The sequence below is a fragment of the Lachancea lanzarotensis genome, scaffold LALA0S12 (genome assembly GCF_000938715.1).
Source record: "Lachancea lanzarotensis genome assembly LALA0, scaffold LALA0S12, whole genome shotgun sequence".
Taxonomy (NCBI): domain Eukaryota; kingdom Fungi; phylum Ascomycota; class Saccharomycetes; order Saccharomycetales; family Saccharomycetaceae; genus Lachancea; species Lachancea lanzarotensis.
Window position 1 is genome coordinate 337594 of NW_019212890.1, and position 18733 is coordinate 356326.

An 18733-nucleotide genomic window follows, 5' to 3' on the forward strand; every position below is an offset into this window, starting at 1 on the left:
GGTTCTTTCTTCGTGCGGAGTTGGGTAGATAGCGATTTGGCGCTTGAAGATAGGTTTGATCGTAGTGTAGTTGTGCGAGATTCTTGAATATACACCCGTCCTTGCTTCGTGACTTTAGTGACGTTCCATGTTCATGTTCATGTTCATGTTCATGTTCATGTTCATGTTTATTCAATTGGCATTGTAAGTCCAATACGCTCTGACATGTCAAAAACATAAAAAATTGGAAACCCGAACAAAGTTTTCGATTTAGAGTGACAGGACTAGCCTTTTTGTAATGATTCTAGTCTACGCTTACATACCTGTTTCCGATTGTCACCCCCACCACCTTTAAGGTCTGTCCCTCTCTTCCTCTCGTCCTCCTTCTATTGGATCAGTTTCATACGGTCCGGGTGAACGCCCGACGAAACACCATCCGATTGCACGTCCTTGGATGCTTTGGCCTTGCTGTCCTGAATCATTTTCGTGGTTCTGACCTTCCGCTCGTCGTCCATCTTCAAGTTCTTAGCCTTGAGCTTCTCCAATCGAGCCTGACTGTTACCACCACCGCCCACGGTGAGCTCAACGTTGATTTTCCGCCCTTGCATTTCCGTCTTGTGCTGCAACAACGCCACGTCCATGCGTGACTGGATGTTTTTCTGATCTTTGTCGGCATCAAACTCTAAAAATGCAATGTTCTTATCAGGTCTAACTCGGATCTCATCAGGCGAACTCGACTTGAAATGCGCTTGTATATCGACTTTGGTCACACCTTTCGGTAGATTACCCACAAATATCAAAAATCTGTTTCCCTTTTTGCCCTTGCCACCTTTGCCCCTCCGCGTCTTACGTTTCTTCTTTGGAACTTCTGCTTGATCTTCGCCATCTTTTTGTTCCGATTCTAGTGCTTCGTCCGCTGTTCGTTTTGCACTTTTTTCGTCTTCTTTGTCGTCTTTAGTCTTACGAAACTGTTGAGCCTTGAGCTGCTTCTTGGTAAGCTTCTTGTCGTCTACCATTGCAAGTTGATATCTTTGAATTGGCTATGGACAGGGCAAGATGTTTTGTTCAAGTAGCTTGAAAGAGATGCGATGAGATGCGATGAGATGAGATTCACTTAAAATTTTCCAAACTGAAAAACGTTAACTTTAGACTCAACAACTAAAACCGCCAACTTGATACTCGAGAAGCGATTCTGTAGCTCAATGGGTAGTGGTTTTATATTCTTGTCCAATGAGCTTTGAAATGAATAAGGTTGAACCGGCCCAAGCCTCTAATATCGAAGTTTTAGACACTTCTAAACAGTTAAATAGAAAAGTAGAAGACGAAGTGCCAAAGGGCGAGAAAAGCAGTCAAGCTAAGTCTTCAAATGAGCAAAAGGTGGCCTCCCAGGACTTAGCGTCATTGATGGGGTTTTCGGGATTCGAATCGACCAAAAACAAGAAAGTTCAGCCCAAAAAAGCGGGTGGTAAAATGGTCGAAAAGAAGGCCACCAAAAATGCAAAGTACAGACAATACGTCAACCGGAAAAACAAGAAGCTAGTGCAGTGAACCGATTCCAGTTTGTAAATCTTATTTGACGCAAACGAGCGGTTTATCAGTATGTTTTTTATGATAATCTCGACAGCCAGTTTAAAGCGACTTTACTCAAGATCTTGAGGTCGATGACAGCGTTTGATGCTCGCGTAACAGTTTGTCATACATTTCTCGCAGATCCCTGTACGCATCGGTGATCTCCGCCACATTAGCTCGCAGCTCCTGAATTTCTTGGTTGTTGTTAGAGCTTGCTACGTTTTCCCCGGCATCTACGCCGTCAGCTGCTGGCTTTGGTTCCGAGTTAACTTGGTCGACGATTTTCACAGTGGAAATAACGCTTCCCAGCTGCACAAAGGCACTCTCCTCTGAAGCAACTTGGTCGAGGTACGCCTCGAAGTCATCTATTGGAGCAACAGCAGGTTGTCTTTCAGCGGGGACTTGAAAGTAAACGTCTTGTGCCCCGTCACGAGTCGAAACACTTTTCTGGAGGTTTGGAAACTTGAACTCCGCATGCGACTTGCCTGTGCTGACAAGACTATCAGACGTATCTTGAGCGATGACGCTCAAATCCAAACTGGTAACCTCACCGCAAGTATCGTTAACAACAATTGATTGAATCTCCTTCATGGTTTGTTTGGAATACACGTCAATAACGCTGCATTTGCCCAAAGTGTCGCCGACGACCAAAGAGCTTCCATCCATAGAGATTGCCAATTGCGTTCCGCTGGCGTCTGAGATTTTAGGACACTCGATCTGGCCCATTGAATATAGTTCACGTAAGTTTCTTCCAGGTTGGCAATCCACACAAGATATAATCGCATTTTCTCCTCCACTCAAAAGATTGAGAATCTGATTCGAGCTTATGGAGTAGTAAAAGTTTATTTGGTAGACACCAAGTGGTCCTCCGACGTAGCATGCTCTGTCTGCTGGATCTAAAGCAATGCATTCCAAGGGCCCCGGGAACGTGAAAGTTGCTAAGAGCTGCGGTTGTGGCCAAACGTCTAGATTCAGATCGTAGCATCTCACGGTCATGTCGTGGGATACCGTGAACAGCTTGCCCGACAGATGCGTTTTGGAAAAAGCATTGGATACGCAGAAATCCGTGATTCCAAGTGTATGATCGTGCAACGTGAAAATGGGCTTTGGGTCCTGCTGTGTGACCAGGTCAACAGTTTGCCAAATCATCAGTCTTGCGTCTCCACCGGCCGTGATCACGTATTTCCCGTTGAAGACCGATTTAATCTTAGTAATCGGCTGATAGTGCGCCATTGGCTTAACCGTTAAAAGCTGGCCCGACAAAACTTCCCAAATCAATAGTTTTCCCGTTGCAGTTGACGCTAGAAGCAGATATGGTGCGTCCGGATTCCGCACGTCTTGAACCACTTCCAGACAGCTTGCCGGCTCAGGCAGTGCCAGTCTCTGCTCCACTGACTCTCTGGATCCGTTACCATTGATCTTGTACACATTTATGAGGGCCTTTCGACGTTGCGCGACGAATAAATGCGATGAACCTACTCGTACTGTTCCATTTCTAAATTCTGTGCCACACTGCTTCAAATCTGTCTGTTTCGCTCCGTTCAAAAAGGAGACGGTACAAGTCGACTGCGTTGTGAAACATAGTTGCTCTTCCATGGCTTTATATAGAGTCTTAGACACTCGTTTTAGCGTTTGAAACTTTTCGATGCTCGAGCGATGAGCTAGCGATGAGCTCTAATTATAAAATTTTATTCTCATGTAAGCAGTAAATGCCGGAAAGCACGACTGACAAGGCAAAAGATCAACTTTCAAGACTCTTAAAGATGCCTTTGGATATTTTAGCGACTGCTGTGGTCGAAGGCACTGACAAGATTCCTTTCTGGCGCGAAATTCGGACTCTTGCACCTTATATAGCGGGAATCGGAGCGATCAAGTTTTGGACGAGAGGTGGCCTAAACCAATGGGGAAGGAAACTACATGGGAAGGTGTACATAGTCACTGGGGCAACAACACAAGGCATGGGAACCGCCGTGGCGCTGGAAATGGCGGAACAGGGCGCACAATTGATTATTTTGGTGAGAAAATTGGACGAGTGGGCAACGGAATGGGTTGAAGATCTACGAAGTAAGACCAAGAACGAGCTTATATACTTAGAGCAGTGCGATTTGAGCGATCTATACCAGGTCCGGAAGTTTGCGACGAAATGGCTGGACAATAAGCCGGCCAGAAGACTTGACGGTGTGGTGGCAATGGCTGGCAATTTGGAGCCAGTTTGGAACGGTACTCGCAAGGCTTCTGCAGATGGGCTAGAGTTGCAAATAGCGGTGAATTTCGCAGGTACGTTCCATTTACTAGATCTGTTGAGACCTGCTTTCAAAGCGCAGCCTCCAGATAGAGACGTTCGCATTATCGCCACTACCTGTATGCTTCAAGCCATCGGAGACGTCAGAGTTGAGGATCCGCTTTGGAGAGACACCAAATACGACCGGCCTCTCAAATATTTTGGTAGTTCAAAGCTACAGCTTGGGTTGTGTATGTTGGAATTGCAGAGACGGATGTTGTCCAGTGACAAAAAAGACGACGGCAGAACGGGCAAAAATGTTACAGTGACACTGGTGCAACCAGGAATCATGCGCTCTACAAGTTTGAGGCGGTTGATTAGTAACGGTTCTGTGTTGGCATTAATCTTTCTTTACTCAATCCTACTATACCCGATTCTGTGGCTGTTCACCAAGAGTGGATTCCGAGGAGCACAATCTGTGCTTTACGCACTGATGACCCCAGAACTAGAAGAAGTGAATTTGAAAGATGAGCAAGTGAAATACGTCGTGAATACCGGTCTGGGACGTTTCTCCCGCAAGGAATTTGATGATGTCGAATTGCAAAAGAAGCTGTATGACACCACTGCGGAAAAGATTTTAGAGTTGGAAAGATCAATGGCCATCAAACGGAATGTGGGAAAAAAGAAGCCAGCAGTATCTGACGCCAAGAAATAGTGGGATAAGACGGTTTGCGTTGGAAGGTCGGGAGGAAGGGAAAACAAAAAGTTCATATGCGTACGGTGTGGTAAAATATCAATACGATTATATGTAAATTTACAGTTGGTAGTTTCTAGTCTGCTCACAATATACTACACTTAGGGTTCTTCTTCTTCTTCTTCTTGGAAAGGCCTGAGTGTGCATTTTTCCAGGCGGAACCGTAACCTGAGTCGCCGACGCCAGCGCCCGCTGTGGCATGCGAGCCTCCTTGACCAGCGGTCTGTCGATCGTTGCTGGCACCACTGCCCGCTTTAGCCTCGTTGATGAGTCTTTCTGGGTCGATGACGACACACTGGACGGCACGTTCGAAAACCTCGGCAACACCGACCTGGGTGGCCGCAGAACACTCAACATAACCCATGAGTCCGCATTGTGCGACACATTGGTCGATGGCAGCGCGCGAAACGAAGTCCGAGTTTACCTCTGTGAGACGGTCCTGTTCGTGTTCGTCGTCACGCAGATCCGCCTTGGTGCCCACCAGCAAGATTGGGTACTTGCCACAGGTGCGGAACAGCTCCATGTTTTCGTAGTTGGTGTTGTGTCTGATTTCTGGGAACCACTTGTCCCGTACGTTTTCGAACGAGTTAGGTTCGTTCACGCTAAAACACAGCAGAAAAATGTCTGTTTGTGGGTACGACAGCGGTCTGAGCCGGTCGTATTCTTCTTGTCCTGCTGTATCCCACAAGTTGAGCCGGAACACCTGGTGTTCCATGGACTTACCGTCGTTCAACGCAATGGTCGTTGTGTAGTTGTCGAAAACCGTGGGTATGTAGTCTTGCGGGAAGGTATTGGTGGTGTAGGAGATGAGCAGCGAGGTTTTACCAACGGCACCGTCGCCCACCACTACGCATTTTACAGATCTCATGGTGTGTTTTTGTCTCTAGTGGCTTTCTTTCTCTCTGTCTTTCTTATTTGGCCCTCTTTTACCAGCTTACGTGCAATTGTCGTCCCAGGGTCTGCGAAGAATGCTTATTTCGATACCTTGTGAGTAACGCTTGAAGCTTTTATTTTACACCTCTGTAGAGTAGACCACTTTAGAGCACTGCAAATCCTGAACTATATCAAATCTGGTCAAAAAGTTTATCAACTTCGTCAAACTCTGTCAACTTTGTCAACTTTATCAACTTTATCAACTTTCTCGCTCTTTCTCAACTTTCTCAACCTGCTCAACTTCTTCACACTAACGGATTGAAACTCAAAAAGATACTTCCTTCTTTCCTGGTCGAATTCTCACTACTTTTACTCCGAGTCGTTCCACTAGTGTGGTGCACTACTAACCTTAAAATATTCCGACAATGAACTTTAGTTTTCCCAACTCTGCTTGCTGGACTTTCTTGAACTATTTCAAAATTCAGTCAAGACTTGAACCTAAGTAGTAAGTAATCAACTGCTGTGGGACCGTTCCAAACGGTGCGAAGTACGGGTGAAAATAAACTGTTCAAAAATCTCGACGATAAAAACAAGTAAGCGACAAAATAATATCGTTTAAAATACTACACCTAATATCTCTCCTTCACTCTCTATCTTTCTCGAAATTCTTCCCAACTCGAAGAAGAAGCCTTTCTCGGTCGGTATTAAATGCCTGCGTGCTTCGATGCGATGATAAATCCTTGAAAACCCGGCCGTAAGAGAACGCAACGTTCCGGGAATTGTAATTGAGCCAAACCTACGCACATACACACATAAGCACATACATCATCATACCTACATACAAACCACGACGGTCCGGGTCTGGGCCCAGCGTTCGCTTGCTCGAAAATCTTGTTGTTGATGAGTGGTGCCGTGCGGGAAATTGTGATGATGATGGTACATAATGTACGGTGGTTTTTTCCCATTGGGTTTCCAGTGGGCTTTCAGTGGGTTTCCACTGGGCAACGGACGCAGGTGGGTGGCAGCATGGAATCTAGGAGGATCGACGTGTAGTGGAAAAGCTGCAGCGATGCGTGCTGTGGAAGACGGTTAGTTTTTTAGAGAGAGAGAGAGAGAGAAGAGAGAGAGAGAGAGAGAGAGAGAGAGAGAGAGAGAGAGGTGTATGGACGANGAGAGAGAGAGAGAGTTGTATGGACGACGGAGATGGAAGACCGATACTGACAGTGTGTGTGCGTGTGGTATGTAGCAGAGATGACGCGTTTGGGTGTCGTTGCGGCATGCAACGATGTGATGTCATTGAAGGACAGATGCAGGGAAAGTGAAATAACAAATAACAAATAACAAATAAGAAAAAGGACCGTGCTCACCTAGGCACCCACCCGTGGGTTAAGGACGGAGAGGACGTGGCATAGAGGATGTTGTTATAGGGATGAGCCGGAACGGGGTTCTTCGGGGCTCGAAAGACGTGAGAAGCGTCAAACTGATGTAGAGTGATGAGCAGCGACACAGTGGTATAGAGTGATATGAGGTGTCAAGGTGGTATTAAGTGATCTTTGGGCGAAACTACTCTTTAATAACATCATCAAGACAGCTTGGCACCAATGCCAGTGCCAATGCCAGTGTCAGTGCGATAAAATAACAACATGGATACTGTGTTGATGTTTCAAACAATGACTATATTTAGTCACAAACAATGGTGCAGAACTCTCTCTCTCTCTCTCTCGAACTTGGCCAGCCAATTGTGTTAAGTTTTCCAAAACGCTAAAACCAGACAGCTACGAGTCTACAGGTTCTAGACGTCTAATGCAAAAGAACTTGGTCTCTCGACTCTTTCCCTCTCAGGTGTGATTTTCTTTTTTCCCTGCTTTTTCCCATAAAACCACAGAACTTCACACACCCTACTATCGTCTTGGTCTTGTCGCCAGCCCTCGCACTCCATCCACAATGAAATGTTCAATTTTTCTGGTGGTCCCGACAATTTTTTCAGCGGTTATGGCAGCGGTATTTGACGCGAATTCCAATTCCAACGTCGCCGTTTACTGGGGCCAAGCTTCTGCAGGGTCCCAACAATCGCTGGGCACATACTGTCAGTCGTCGGACGTTGACGTAATTCTTTTGTCGTTTCTACACTCATTCCCGGAAAATCTAAATCTTCATTTCACATCAGACTGCCCCACAACTTTTCACAGCGGACTTTTACACTGCGAAGCAATCGCTAACGACATCAAATCATGTCAAAATCTGGGCAAAAAAATTATGCTTTCCATAGGAGGCTCTGCTGGCCCATACGGTTTCCAAAACGATAGCCAGGCCGCTGAATTTGCCACTACACTGTGGAACACATTTGCTGGCGGGTCTAGCAATGAACGTCCTTTCAACGACGCTGTCGTTGACGGGTTTGATTTCGATATTGAAAATGGCAATTCGACCGGTTATAGTGCGATGGCCAAAAAACTGAAAGAATATTACAGTGAAGCCGACAAAAAATATTACTTATCTGCCGCTCCGCAATGTTTTTATCGTGACGCCTCGGTAGGTCATCTTATCGAGAACGTTGAGTTGGATTTTGTATTTATCCAGTTTTACAATAATGCCTGTAATGTGGACGCACAATTCAACTGGGACACCTGGGCTCAAGCTGCAAATGCGGCCCCAAATTCCAAAGTTAAGCTTTTTTTGGGTCTCGCAGGATCATCATCCGCTGCTGCATCCGGTTATTTGTCAGATCTACAAAAAGTGCGTTCCACGGTTGAGAACATCAACAAAGGTGTCAATTTTGGTGGTATAATGCTGTGGGATGCGTCACAAGGTTTCGCAAACCAAGTGGAAGGGAAGAGCTACGTGTCACATATGAAGGAAATTCTAAACTCCACAAGAGGAAACCTGCTTGCTCTCAGCGTTGAAGAGAATTCTAGTAGTATCAGCACGGTGACGCAATATTCAACTTCCACCTCTGTCACCAGTGCATTGAATATTTCGCCTGCTTCAAATGATCCCAAACCGACCTCTACGCGTGTGCCAACTTCTCAAGGCTCCAAAATGGTGAATTTTCTGGCGGAATTTATGAGATATACGAGAAGAGCGCTGCTATGAAGGTTCTAAGTCTGTACGGACAACTTTGATATAAATGTATGACGTAGAAAAGGAAGTACAGGTGATAAACAACCTGTCAAGTGTGCAACTTGAAGAATTGATATCTTTACTGTGCTAATGCGCCATACCTTGCTCAATGGTCGAGTTGGTGTCAGGCATGAGTTTGCGTCAACCATTCGAATCTATACTCGAGGGACCAGATGCCCTAGTCGTCACAAACGGTTCTCGTCCCACGACGCCAACTATGACATGGCCCATGATCTTAAAACATTGGAATTACAAACAAACGAGAAGTATGGAAATGACAGGCGACATAAACTTTCAGGAGAACACAATCCATTTCCGTTCGCTATCTTCGTTTTCCTCTACATATCCTCTCTTTCGCGACCAATTCCTTAGCTATGTGCACTTTCACTTGAGACTGCTTTGAAACCCATACACCAACCAACATTTATTTCGATTTTCGTAAAATCCCGAAACTTTTCATCGTTACAATAGTCACTACGCACGAGTAAATGCTTAACCAGAAATTAACCCACGCAAATCGCGTACACAGTGATCATAATTTTTCAAGTCCAATCCTGGCGTCAGTCGGGACAACTTTCCAAGACACTCACCAAAATTTAACTTGATATACCTGAGTGTTCCAGTAGGATTCGTTACTGACTTGATCTTGATTTTACTCTTGTTTCACTCCTCACTCCAAAGATGGTTGCTGTTATTTCCAAGAAGAGAAAGCTTGTCGCTGACGGTGTTTTCTACGCCGAATTGAACGAATTCTTCACCCGTGAGTTGGCCGAAGAAGGTTACTCTGGTGTTGAAGTGCGTGTCACCCCAACCAAGACCGAAGTTATCGTTCGTGCCACCAGAACCCAGGATGTCTTGGGTGAGAACGGTCGTAGAATCAACGAGCTAACTTTGTTGGTTCAAAAGAGATTCAAGTACCAGCCAGGTTCCATCGTTTTGTACGCTGAACGTGTGCAAGACCGTGGTCTATCTGCTGTTGCCCAAGCCGAATCTATGAAGTTCAAGTTGCTAAACGGTCTAGCCATCAGAAGAGCCGCTTACGGTGTTGTCCGTTACGTCATGGAGTCCGGTGCCAAGGGTTGCGAAGTCGTCATCTCCGGTAAGCTAAGAGCTGCCAGAGCCAAGTCGATGAAGTTCGCAGACGGTTTCTTGATCCACTCTGGTCAGCCAGTTGCTGACTTCATTGACACTGCCACCAGACACGTCTTGTTGAGACAAGGTGTTTTGGGTATCAAGGTCAAGATCATGAGAGACCCTGCTCAGAACAGAACCGGTCCAAAGTCCTTGCCAGATGCCGTTAAGATCATCGACCCTAAGGACGAGGAGCGTATTGCTCAACCTTCCGTCAAGGACTACAGACCAGCCCCAGCTCCAGAGGCTGCCTCTGAAGCCCAGGAAGCTGCTCCAGTTGAAGCTTCTGCTTAAATAGCAAGATAAGTATATTACGGTTGTCTACAAAAAGTGTACAACTTAATAGAGACTGGGATTTTTCCAAAGTAGTGAATGTTCATGTAGCGGTCTGTGCGTGTTGAAAGTGACACACGCGTGTACGGTGATAAAGATGCAGTATTAAAAATCGGTTTCCGACACAGAGGAACCGAGAAGGTCATTGTGAAGCCTTAAAATCGATTGTTTGTCTTATCTTTTGTAACCAGCTCTTGCGTAACGCTGCAGCTGAACTCTTGAAACGAAGATACGGCGTTGCACGTGACTGATGACAGCGACAGAACGAATGAAAAGTGACATTGGTGAGCGTTATCGTGGAATCTAGAAGGACGTCTTCCACGATGAGTTCAGGAGATTCATCAGTCGTTGCACATATCTCTCTGAGCTTCCTTTGCATATCATTAGTCATAACATTTTCATATCTGACGGACAACGAAGCATTATTATCACTAGCCTGCCAGACAATGTTTTCGCTAAACTCCACTCCACCACCCTGACTTCGTAATTTCTCACATACCCGTCGACCACATCCATTGGTATTTCAACTAAAATAATGGCCAAAATGTACCCGGTGTCTTTTCTATCGCACTGTCAATTTATTATACATCTAACATGAGCTGTAGATGTCAGAAAAAGGCCAAAAGTCGACCAAAAAAGCAGCAGTTCACTCACTTTAACGTCAAATAATGTATAAGAGCATGAACAACTATGTCATCTAAATCATCGGTTCTGAAACTCTCTCTTCTTACCATTTCCCTCTGATATTTAACTACCCAGTCGTTATCATCGATTTTCCAATTTAATGAAGTATATATAATGTGAAAAATTGTCCATGAATCAAGCATCTAAGATCAACCCTGACTAGCTTCTCAGGAACCGTTTTTGAACTCCTTTGCCAATCCATGGTATCTTATAAGGAGCTTTGTGCCATTGGCACGACTTTAATTGTCGCTTCCAGCACCTTCATCATGGGAGTATTCTACGCTAACCAAGCGTACGATGCCCATGTTTTGTTCAACCCTCAAGTGGCTCAATCGAATTTTGACAACAGTTTACACCACTACCAGACTCTGGCCGAAACACCCATGCCCGTTATCGGTGGTCTTGCGTTTGTTGCCTTCGTGGGTCTTGTGGGATGTCTAATTCGCATCTATAAGCCAAACTCAGAATTGCAAACTTTCGAATACGCTTCCCTTGTCATGTATGTGATCGGGATCTGTTTGTTTATCACGAACATCAAAACTGGGATTGAATCTGCTGTCTCTGGAGAGTGGGGCGAAGTGACCCCAAACCAGGGTGTGGCGGTCATTGGGTCTTCCAACATCATTTTGATCGTCGTCTTTATCGGCGTTCTTCTGTTGCAAGCAGGTTTGACTTATTCTAACTGGGAATTCGAACAAAGAATGACCAAATTCTTGGCAGAAGAAGAAAAAGAGCAAGCTGCATCTAACTCCAAGAAGGCTCAGTCGGAGGAGCCCAAGAAACAGAAATAAGGGATCATTTATCTTTCTATTTGATTTTACAACTTCTTTCAGTGGTTCCTTGTGTGTGATTATTGAAAGCGCCCTATTCATGGAATACCTTGAAACTCTATGTACATGTATGAATTGTCGTTCACCATTTGTAAACGCCTCCCATGGCACCTCTTACGGGCTGATCTCTTAGTTGCACCCAAGGCGCTCTTCTTTCCTGCTTTAACTGCTGCTCGAACGCAATACGGCGTTTCGTGACGTCCTTAGTCTTCAAAATGCATCTTACATGAACGTAAGGATGTGTTATCACACCATTTCTTCCTCTTGCCTTGATATCGATTCTTTTCTGCCAGTATCCATCACTACCGGTCCATAGCTGTGCAATATACAGATTGTCTGGTTGCAGACCTAACTTTTCGGCATCCTGTATTCCCCGTGAAAGTACTTCTGCAACGTCGCGGGCAATTTTCTTGTCTGAGAAGTGGCATTGCGTCAAAGCGACTTTGGCATCTAAGCCGTTCAACAATCTTAGAAGTTGTGTTGCTTTTTTCATGGAAGATTTAATTCGGTACGATTTCACATAAACACTAGGCTCCAACGCATCGACTTCTTCACGACTTAAATTCAGTTTATACTTGAATTTTTGTCCGTTTTCCTCTGTTAAAGTCACAAGTGTATCCTTCTTATAGAACCCACCGTTAATTCTACAGTTTTCTTCATATAGTCGTTTCTTAAATGGTGAGAGTAGTGCATCAGTGGCCAACATGGTTGATTGCGTTTTCTTGATGAAAGACTGTAGAAGTTTGTCGTTGGCTACTGTTACAGATGTTTTGGGATCCGCATTCTCATTTTCAACCGCATTGGTGGTTGCTGTAAGCCTATTGGAGATCTTTTGCGGATCGTCGGCCTGCTCTTCCACACCTTCAGTTATTGATCCAAATAGCGAGGTATTCTCTTGTTTCTTCGCTAAAACCCCCGTTTGAAAGCTTCTTTTCAAACAAGGGCTCCGAAGTAAACCGTAACACCGGGACAGGGAGCTAGAAAGCATTTGAAGAGCTTCTTAAGCAGTTTTTTATGGTCTTGAACCTATAGGTTTTTAAACTTTTACTCGACCTTCATTTCATAAATTTCAAAATTTTTCAGAGATGAGGTCTTTCTAAGAAACCTATAATGACGGTAAACTTTAAATATGGATTCTGGGTCAGGTTATAGATTAATTATGGATTCGCTCCGACTAAAAGTCTTGCAAGTTAAAGTTGTCTTTTTTTGGTTTGAAAACCGTTCCGTTATGGCTAGTCAACCTTGGTGAAACGCCCTAAACTCTGATGTAGATTGTGTTCCTGCACTTTTTGGGTATAGACAGTTCCATAGTCTTGGCTGACCACTAGCCGGAGTGGTCATGGTTGTTCCACGAAACGTATGATACAAATTTAAAAGTCCCAACACTTGGAAGTTCCCATTCGTAGATAATTGACCTGCAATTTTCTCGTTCGCTTTGTAGTAGGAACCAGCGAAGAAGGTCTACTGTCATTGAATGACCGTAGACTACGGAGTGGAGATATGAATGTCACAGCACCTCTCTCAAAAAACTCTGTGTACTTCTGGCAACCGCATTAGGCCTCGAAAGCTGAATCGACGATGAGGAATCAGAGTCGGTGCCTGAAAATGAAGACGTTTCCTCACTACGATAAGAGAAATGGGAGTGCAATGGAGGATCTCGCGCGGGTACCGGAGGTAGCAGGGGAAGCCGCTTCTGGAAATCGAACTCGTCCTGAAATGGGTTTCCGCGTGTTCGCTCCGACTCCGTCGTGGCTTGTTCCTGAGAAGCGAGGGTTTTAGTTTTTGCTTCGCTTTTACGCCATAACGGCAATTTGCGTCCAAAAGAGCTGTACTTGCTTTTCAAAAACTCTTCGTCTTCGTCAGACGACCTATTCGTGGCACTACGGTTGTTTGGTGCTCCGAAGGCTGTATCGTTCAAATTGCTAGGGTCATCAACGCGACATCCAATGTCATGACTGAATCCCTGTACCGACTTCACTCGCTTCTTACGCCGCCAAAATATAATTCCTCCTATGAGCAATGTCGCAAGTAAAAGCCCACCCACGCTACCCAAGACGCTGGCGATTATAGCGTTCCGATGGCCTGCAGATATTGAGCCTCCCGATTGGCCCGAATCCAACGTCCCACTCAGCCAACGGTTGTAAAAACCCACGTCGGTGGTAACGGCAGCAGTGGGTGCTGAAAATGTTGCGGCCTCATTAGAATTCAGAATCGAGACCCTGGATAGCTCTGTTGTGAAAGTTACAGAAGACTCAGTGATGATATAACTGCGTGTGTAGCTCACAGCAGTCTTGCCCTGCTGCAGACTTCTCGTAGTAGTCGTTGCTCCCGTTGTGGAAGTGGGCGTTGTCGTCGATTTAGTGGGTATTTCACTCGTCGCCGTATTGGAAATAGAGCTATAGCTAGTGCTTTCCGGTATCAAAGGTATCAGTGTGGAGTTTAAAGTTTGATGTGAGGTAAAGCTACTTGACGTCTGCGTTAAATCCTGCGACCAAGAGTGCACTGATGAGCTGGCCAAAGTGGAAGAAAAGCTGTCACCAGTAGAAAACCTGGAAGATCTACTAGAACTCGAACTAGATGTCTTTATACTACTCACGTAGCTTACTCTGGTAGCGTTGAACATCATTCCTCGACGAGCTTCTTTTAATAGACCAAACTTGTAATGTGATGGCTAGGCACCCAAAACGGCACCTCGCACCTGCTCGAAAGCTTCAACCTAGTCAGTTCCCGCACGCGGAATTTAACGATGATGAATGTAGAGACTGGTAGTGACTGTCTGTACTGGAAAACTTGTTTTGATCTGGCTTCACACATCGAGAAACGTTCTACAAGTCACCGAGTCTAATTTAATTTTCAATTCTTGAGATCACTTTGTTCCAAACTGACATTTGCAAATTGACAAATCAAATTCCAGCGTCAGCGTCAGTAAAAAGAATGTCAGATTGTCCAGAGCCGTCACCAATGGAATTGTAGATACATCCGTGGACACTGTTTATGAAATTGTTTAAATTCTTTGCTATTGTACATGCGAGGACTGAGAGTTTCGCGATATTATCAAAAGGTGATCTTTTTACCCCGGGAAGGGACAATGGCAGCAGAAGCTCTTTGGGCTCCAGCTAGCGCGATACTACTCTTGGTACGATTGTTCTTGTCCTTTTGATAAGAGTCCTTAGTTCTTTGAGTAGATTTTGCAGGTTTCACAGGTTTCCTCTCTCTAATAGGAGGAGCTGCAGCAGCCATTGAGGATGTTGGAGGGGTTTTCTCGCGCAGCGAGGGCTCGGTCGAAGGTTCTCTTCTCTTTACTTGACGCTTGCTTCTGTCTTCACCGAATTCCATCCTCAACGGTCTTCCAGCGATCTTGCGACAGCTTTTGTCCTTAAGTGCAGCAGTGGGGCCCTCTTCATTTTTGAAGTCCAGGAAAGCAAAACCTTTACATTTACCGGTGTCCTGGAAAGTAGCCATCCTGACCTTGACAATTTCACCGCAATGTTGAAAATGTTTTTTCAAGAGTTCGTCGGTGGTGTCGAACGATAAATTGCCTACAAATAGAACGCGCGATGGTGGGTTCTTGGAACGTGATATCAAGTCGTCTTTGTCAGGACGACCTTCGAAAGACTGAGAACTTTTTATCAGCATGTTTCTTCCGTTGAGGTGCGACTCGCTTAACGAGATTACCGCTTGCATCTGTTGTTCGGTCTTGAAATTCATGTGAGCAAAGCCCTTGTTTTTGATCTGTTTCCCGTCATTTTGAGCCAATGGAAGATTGATTCGAACAATGTCTTTTTCCTGAATTCTGGCCTCTTCATCTTCCAGTTCACGAGTCTTGGCGATGAAGAAGCGCGATAGGTCTTCTTTGGAAGTGTCAAACGACAAGTTACCAATCCACACACCGAATTTCTTATCCTTGGCGGCCTTTGAGCCCTGTTCCACCTCTTCTTCTTTGTTGTCTGGTGTTTCAGAACCTTCCTTGTCTCCCGTTGAGCCCCCAGCCGCTTCCTTCTTGTATTCGTTCACAGACGATGGGTCCAAATTGAATTTCTCGTTAAGTTCTTCCAAAGTCACTTTCCCTCTTCTCAAAAGTCTTTTCTGCTTCTTGGATAGTGGGACAGTTTGATTCAAGTCGATTTCGATTTCGTCCTCTGCTTTTCTTTTCTTGGTGAGATCTTGCAACGCATTTTCAATCTTGGGATCCTTAGAAACAATGTCGTTTTTTTCAACAACATTGACCACCTCTTTCACAGCACTTTCAGATGTCATGTTTGATCGATAGACTGTTATTGCGATCGGTACGCTGAGTTATGTTGTTAGCTCATCGCATCTCATCTCACCTCATCTCATCTCATTGCATATTCAAATTTTGTTATTTTTCATATTTTGCCAGTTTGTGACAAAGTGATCTTTACTTAACATAAGGTGCTAACCTTAAGGCAGGAAACGACGATAGTTAAGCTGAGGCACCTGGGGCAAAGCTAGAGCTCTCCACTTTTTGTCAACAACATCTAATGTGCGTCCATTGAATTTGTTTCTTGCTTATTCCAATTGATATGGATTAAAACTATACAAATTGATTAAGAAATGATTACAAACTCGCGTGGAAGGAGTAAAAGATAGTTTGCGTCAAAAAGTCTGTGATAAGGAACAGTTCTCTGAGTTAATATGAAGCCCAAGAGCCTAAGAATTTTTTGGTATTAATAGGAGCATTTTTTCTTCCCTAATTGAAGATTTTCTTGATCTTTGAGAAAAGACCTTTCTTTTTCTTCTTCTTTTCCGGAGACGCTGGAGTGGCTTTTGGTTTGGAAGTGGCAGGCTTCTGGGACTTGACAGTCTCCTTGACGATCGGAGCTTGTTCAATAGCGACCTCTTCAGGTTTTTGTTTCTGAATGGCCTCTGCAGCCGCGGCTTCGCTGGCTTCTTGGTACTCTGCAACCTGAGAAGGTGGGATATCTCCCTCAACGACCAGCAATTCCGTAGTTTCACCAGGTTTACCGTGCTTAGGATCTAATGTTTTTTTGATCAGCTCTGCTTCTTGTTCTGGAGTTGTAATAACACCAATCTCTTCAGAAATAACTTCTGGCGCTTCTTCGACAGTGCCTGCTTGAGCCTCGGCTTCAAACTTATCCTCCGATTCAGTGCCAACGAGATCTGTTGCGCCAGGCACACCCCTGACCTCACCCGTAGGCTCTTCTTCGGATGGTGGGGCCTGAGAAAGTGCGGCGGGTTCTGCAGCCAAGGAGGTTTTGGGTGGTAAGTGGTCCAGTTCACCTTCAACTAGCACAATGTCAACGTCTGCGGGAGATGTTTCGACGGCATTTTTGGCAATGACAGGTTCCTGAGTAATAGGCCCTTTTGTAGAAGTTTCTGGCTGCTCTGAAATGTCAAAGTCCTTCACTGTCTTGACAGAAGCGGTTTTACCCTCTACCGGTGCATTTGGTACTGGCAACACGTCTTCTTGTTTAGAAATATGGTCAGAGTTTACCTTTTCATGTGCTTCATTTGCAACATCAGCTGCAACAGCGGCAGCAGTCGCCTGAGCAGGAGACGACTCAAGGGTTTCGCTGTGTTCGGCCGGTGGAAGAGCCTTGACGTCGGCATCCTCAGCTTGAGGCAAAGCATTCACTTCTTTGCTGTGGGTGACAGGTGGAGCAGTTTCACTCACAGGTAGCGGAGTTACACCCAAAGGAAGTGGAGTCACACCCAAAATAGGCGCGGTAACACCCGAACGAGTTGCCTCCGATTTTTCTTCTGTAGTGGATGGTTCCACTTCCTTGTTTTGGACTGGGGCCTTAGGAACAGATTCTTGAGTTGAAGCCACTTGAAGAACTGGTGCAACCAAATCTTTTTCTTGTGCTGAGTAGTCTGTAGATGGAACTGCTTCCTTTTCGGTATCATCTTTGAGCACGACAGGGAAATCAGGAGCACTCAAATCCTTTTCCTTGACAGGATTTTTCAATTCTGAATGAACAGGTTCGGCTTCATTTCTTTCAGGTTCGGGTTTCACTACGATGTGGCCAAGATCAGCATCATCTTTGGCGGCCAATTCACGGTTTAGTCTTTCATTGAGCTCATTTTGGTCCACGTCTCTAATTTCCGAAAACTCTTTTATTTCTTGAGGGTTTGGCATGATTGCGATACCCGGTTCTCCCAATGTCTTTTGCTGATTTTCCTGAGAGGGCATAACGGTGCTTTGGAAATCATGATCATGCACGGCCTTGGTGTGGTCATCGTCTGCGAGAAGCGGGGTTTCTTCTCTTGAAGTAGCAGTGGCGGTGGCCGTTTCCTCGGTTTCGTACGTGTCTGTGTCGGTACCAGACCTGATTTCTGATCTTTCTTCAGACAAAACGGTTCTTTCACCGGTTTTTTTGTTTCTGCGGATTCTACGTTTGATTTGAATCTTCTTTTTCTTGTTTTTTTTGTTGGAACCAGGAGCAGGCTGAGCCTTTTGAGGTGCTTGAGTTCCCAAGACGGGTGCTGCGACTTCTGGGGCCACGAGATTGAGACCGATTTCTGGGATTTTCGAAGAGTTTTGCTTCTTGGACGATGCTGAAGCAAGCCACGCCACACTTACGCTGTTATTAACGATTCCATCGCGCGACGTTTCTGTTTCGTAATCTTTACTGGTCTGCCAGTCGCCGTCCACGATGAATTTGAACCTGAATTTGTCGTCTGGTGCTCCAGAAATGGGCATTGTGATGGCAAAATCGCCACTGGACACATTTTTCACCAATGGCAAACTACCGGTCCAGTTGTCAAAATCTCCGGTTAACAAAACTTCGTTGGGGCCTTTGGGCCATGTAAATGTGTATTCTGTCATTGTTTAGACAATTCAGGAATGAAACGGTGTTTATACCAGCGTTATAGGAAGCCTTTTAAGGTTTCAATTGAGTTATGTTTCGTTGTTCATGAAGTGTAGATGAAAGTGTTATATTTGGTAGTTGCTCCAGGGTTTTTTCACCCCCCTTCAATTTTAGAATGGCTGAAAGCCCTTTCGTGTAAAGGGATGTTCTCGAGCAACAAGAATGGCTGAGCAGCTGACTACAACTGAGATGGCTACAAGCATGAACAATTGAGAGCGTCAGCTCTCAATTGTAAAAGGTGATGATGGCCCCAAGCATGGTTGGACGATTGAGAGTCCTTGGCGATCAGTTGTGTACGTTGGTGATGACTATCAGCATGAAGAACTGAGAGCGACAGCGATCAATTGTGAAAAGTAGACGATATTGTAAGCACAATTGAACGACT

General features: G+C 45.1%; 12 protein-coding genes across 12 annotated transcripts; 5 read left to right on the plus strand and 7 right to left on the minus strand.

Moving 5' to 3' along the window:
- Positions 1 to 365: 365 nt before the first annotated feature.
- On the minus strand, positions 366 to 995 carry NOP6 (LALA0S12e03642g1_1; the record flags this gene model as incomplete). The annotated part of the gene is made up of 1 exon (XM_022775064.1): positions 366 to 995. The coding sequence occupies one exon, from the start codon at positions 993 to 995 to the stop codon at positions 366 to 368; it is 630 nt and encodes a 209-aa protein (XP_022630850.1).
- A 214-nt stretch (positions 996 to 1209) lies between these two features.
- On the plus strand, positions 1210 to 1527 carry LALA0_S12e03664g (LALA0S12e03664g1_1; the record flags this gene model as incomplete). Its single annotated transcript, XM_022775065.1, has 1 exon — positions 1210 to 1527. The coding sequence occupies one exon, from the start codon at positions 1210 to 1212 to the stop codon at positions 1525 to 1527; it is 318 nt and encodes a 105-aa protein (XP_022630851.1).
- A 96-nt stretch (positions 1528 to 1623) lies between these two features.
- Positions 1624 to 3144, minus strand: IPI3 (LALA0S12e03686g1_1; the record flags this gene model as incomplete). Its single annotated transcript, XM_022775067.1, has 1 exon — positions 1624 to 3144. One exon carries the CDS (start codon positions 3142 to 3144, stop codon positions 1624 to 1626), a length of 1521 nt encoding a protein of 506 aa, XP_022630852.1.
- A 167-nt stretch (positions 3145 to 3311) lies between these two features.
- Positions 3312 to 4484, plus strand: PBR1 (LALA0S12e03708g1_1; the record flags this gene model as incomplete). Its single annotated transcript, XM_022775068.1, has 1 exon — positions 3312 to 4484. One exon carries the CDS (start codon positions 3312 to 3314, stop codon positions 4482 to 4484), a length of 1173 nt encoding a protein of 390 aa, XP_022630853.1.
- A 124-nt stretch (positions 4485 to 4608) lies between these two features.
- Positions 4609 to 5391, minus strand: RHO5 (LALA0S12e03730g1_1; the record flags this gene model as incomplete). The annotated part of the gene is made up of 1 exon (XM_022775069.1): positions 4609 to 5391. The coding sequence occupies one exon, from the start codon at positions 5389 to 5391 to the stop codon at positions 4609 to 4611; it is 783 nt and encodes a 260-aa protein (XP_022630854.1).
- Positions 5392 to 7340: 1949 nt separating this feature from the next.
- Positions 7341 to 8489, plus strand: LALA0_S12e03752g (LALA0S12e03752g1_1; the record flags this gene model as incomplete). Its single annotated transcript, XM_022775070.1, has 1 exon — positions 7341 to 8489. The coding sequence occupies one exon, from the start codon at positions 7341 to 7343 to the stop codon at positions 8487 to 8489; it is 1149 nt and encodes a 382-aa protein (XP_022630855.1).
- A 708-nt stretch (positions 8490 to 9197) lies between these two features.
- On the plus strand, positions 9198 to 9941 carry RPS3 (LALA0S12e03774g1_1; the record flags this gene model as incomplete). Its single annotated transcript, XM_022775071.1, has 1 exon — positions 9198 to 9941. The coding sequence occupies one exon, from the start codon at positions 9198 to 9200 to the stop codon at positions 9939 to 9941; it is 744 nt and encodes a 247-aa protein (XP_022630856.1).
- Positions 9942 to 10864: 923 nt separating this feature from the next.
- SHR3 (LALA0S12e03796g1_1) lies at positions 10865 to 11455 on the plus strand (the record flags this gene model as incomplete). Its single annotated transcript, XM_022775072.1, has 1 exon — positions 10865 to 11455. The coding sequence occupies one exon, from the start codon at positions 10865 to 10867 to the stop codon at positions 11453 to 11455; it is 591 nt and encodes a 196-aa protein (XP_022630857.1).
- Positions 11456 to 11576: 121 nt separating this feature from the next.
- On the minus strand, positions 11577 to 12482 carry MRPL22 (LALA0S12e03818g1_1; the record flags this gene model as incomplete). Its single annotated transcript, XM_022775073.1, has 1 exon — positions 11577 to 12482. One exon carries the CDS (start codon positions 12480 to 12482, stop codon positions 11577 to 11579), a length of 906 nt encoding a protein of 301 aa, XP_022630858.1.
- A 519-nt stretch (positions 12483 to 13001) lies between these two features.
- TDA7 (LALA0S12e03840g1_1) lies at positions 13002 to 14120 on the minus strand (the record flags this gene model as incomplete). Its single annotated transcript, XM_022775074.1, has 1 exon — positions 13002 to 14120. The coding sequence occupies one exon, from the start codon at positions 14118 to 14120 to the stop codon at positions 13002 to 13004; it is 1119 nt and encodes a 372-aa protein (XP_022630859.1).
- Positions 14121 to 14548: 428 nt separating this feature from the next.
- On the minus strand, positions 14549 to 15751 carry NOP13 (LALA0S12e03862g1_1; the record flags this gene model as incomplete). The annotated part of the gene is made up of 1 exon (XM_022775075.1): positions 14549 to 15751. One exon carries the CDS (start codon positions 15749 to 15751, stop codon positions 14549 to 14551), a length of 1203 nt encoding a protein of 400 aa, XP_022630860.1.
- Positions 15752 to 16205: 454 nt separating this feature from the next.
- On the minus strand, positions 16206 to 18305 carry MDG1 (LALA0S12e03884g1_1; the record flags this gene model as incomplete). Its single annotated transcript, XM_022775076.1, has 1 exon — positions 16206 to 18305. The coding sequence occupies one exon, from the start codon at positions 18303 to 18305 to the stop codon at positions 16206 to 16208; it is 2100 nt and encodes a 699-aa protein (XP_022630861.1).
- Positions 18306 to 18733: the final 428 nt, after the last annotated feature.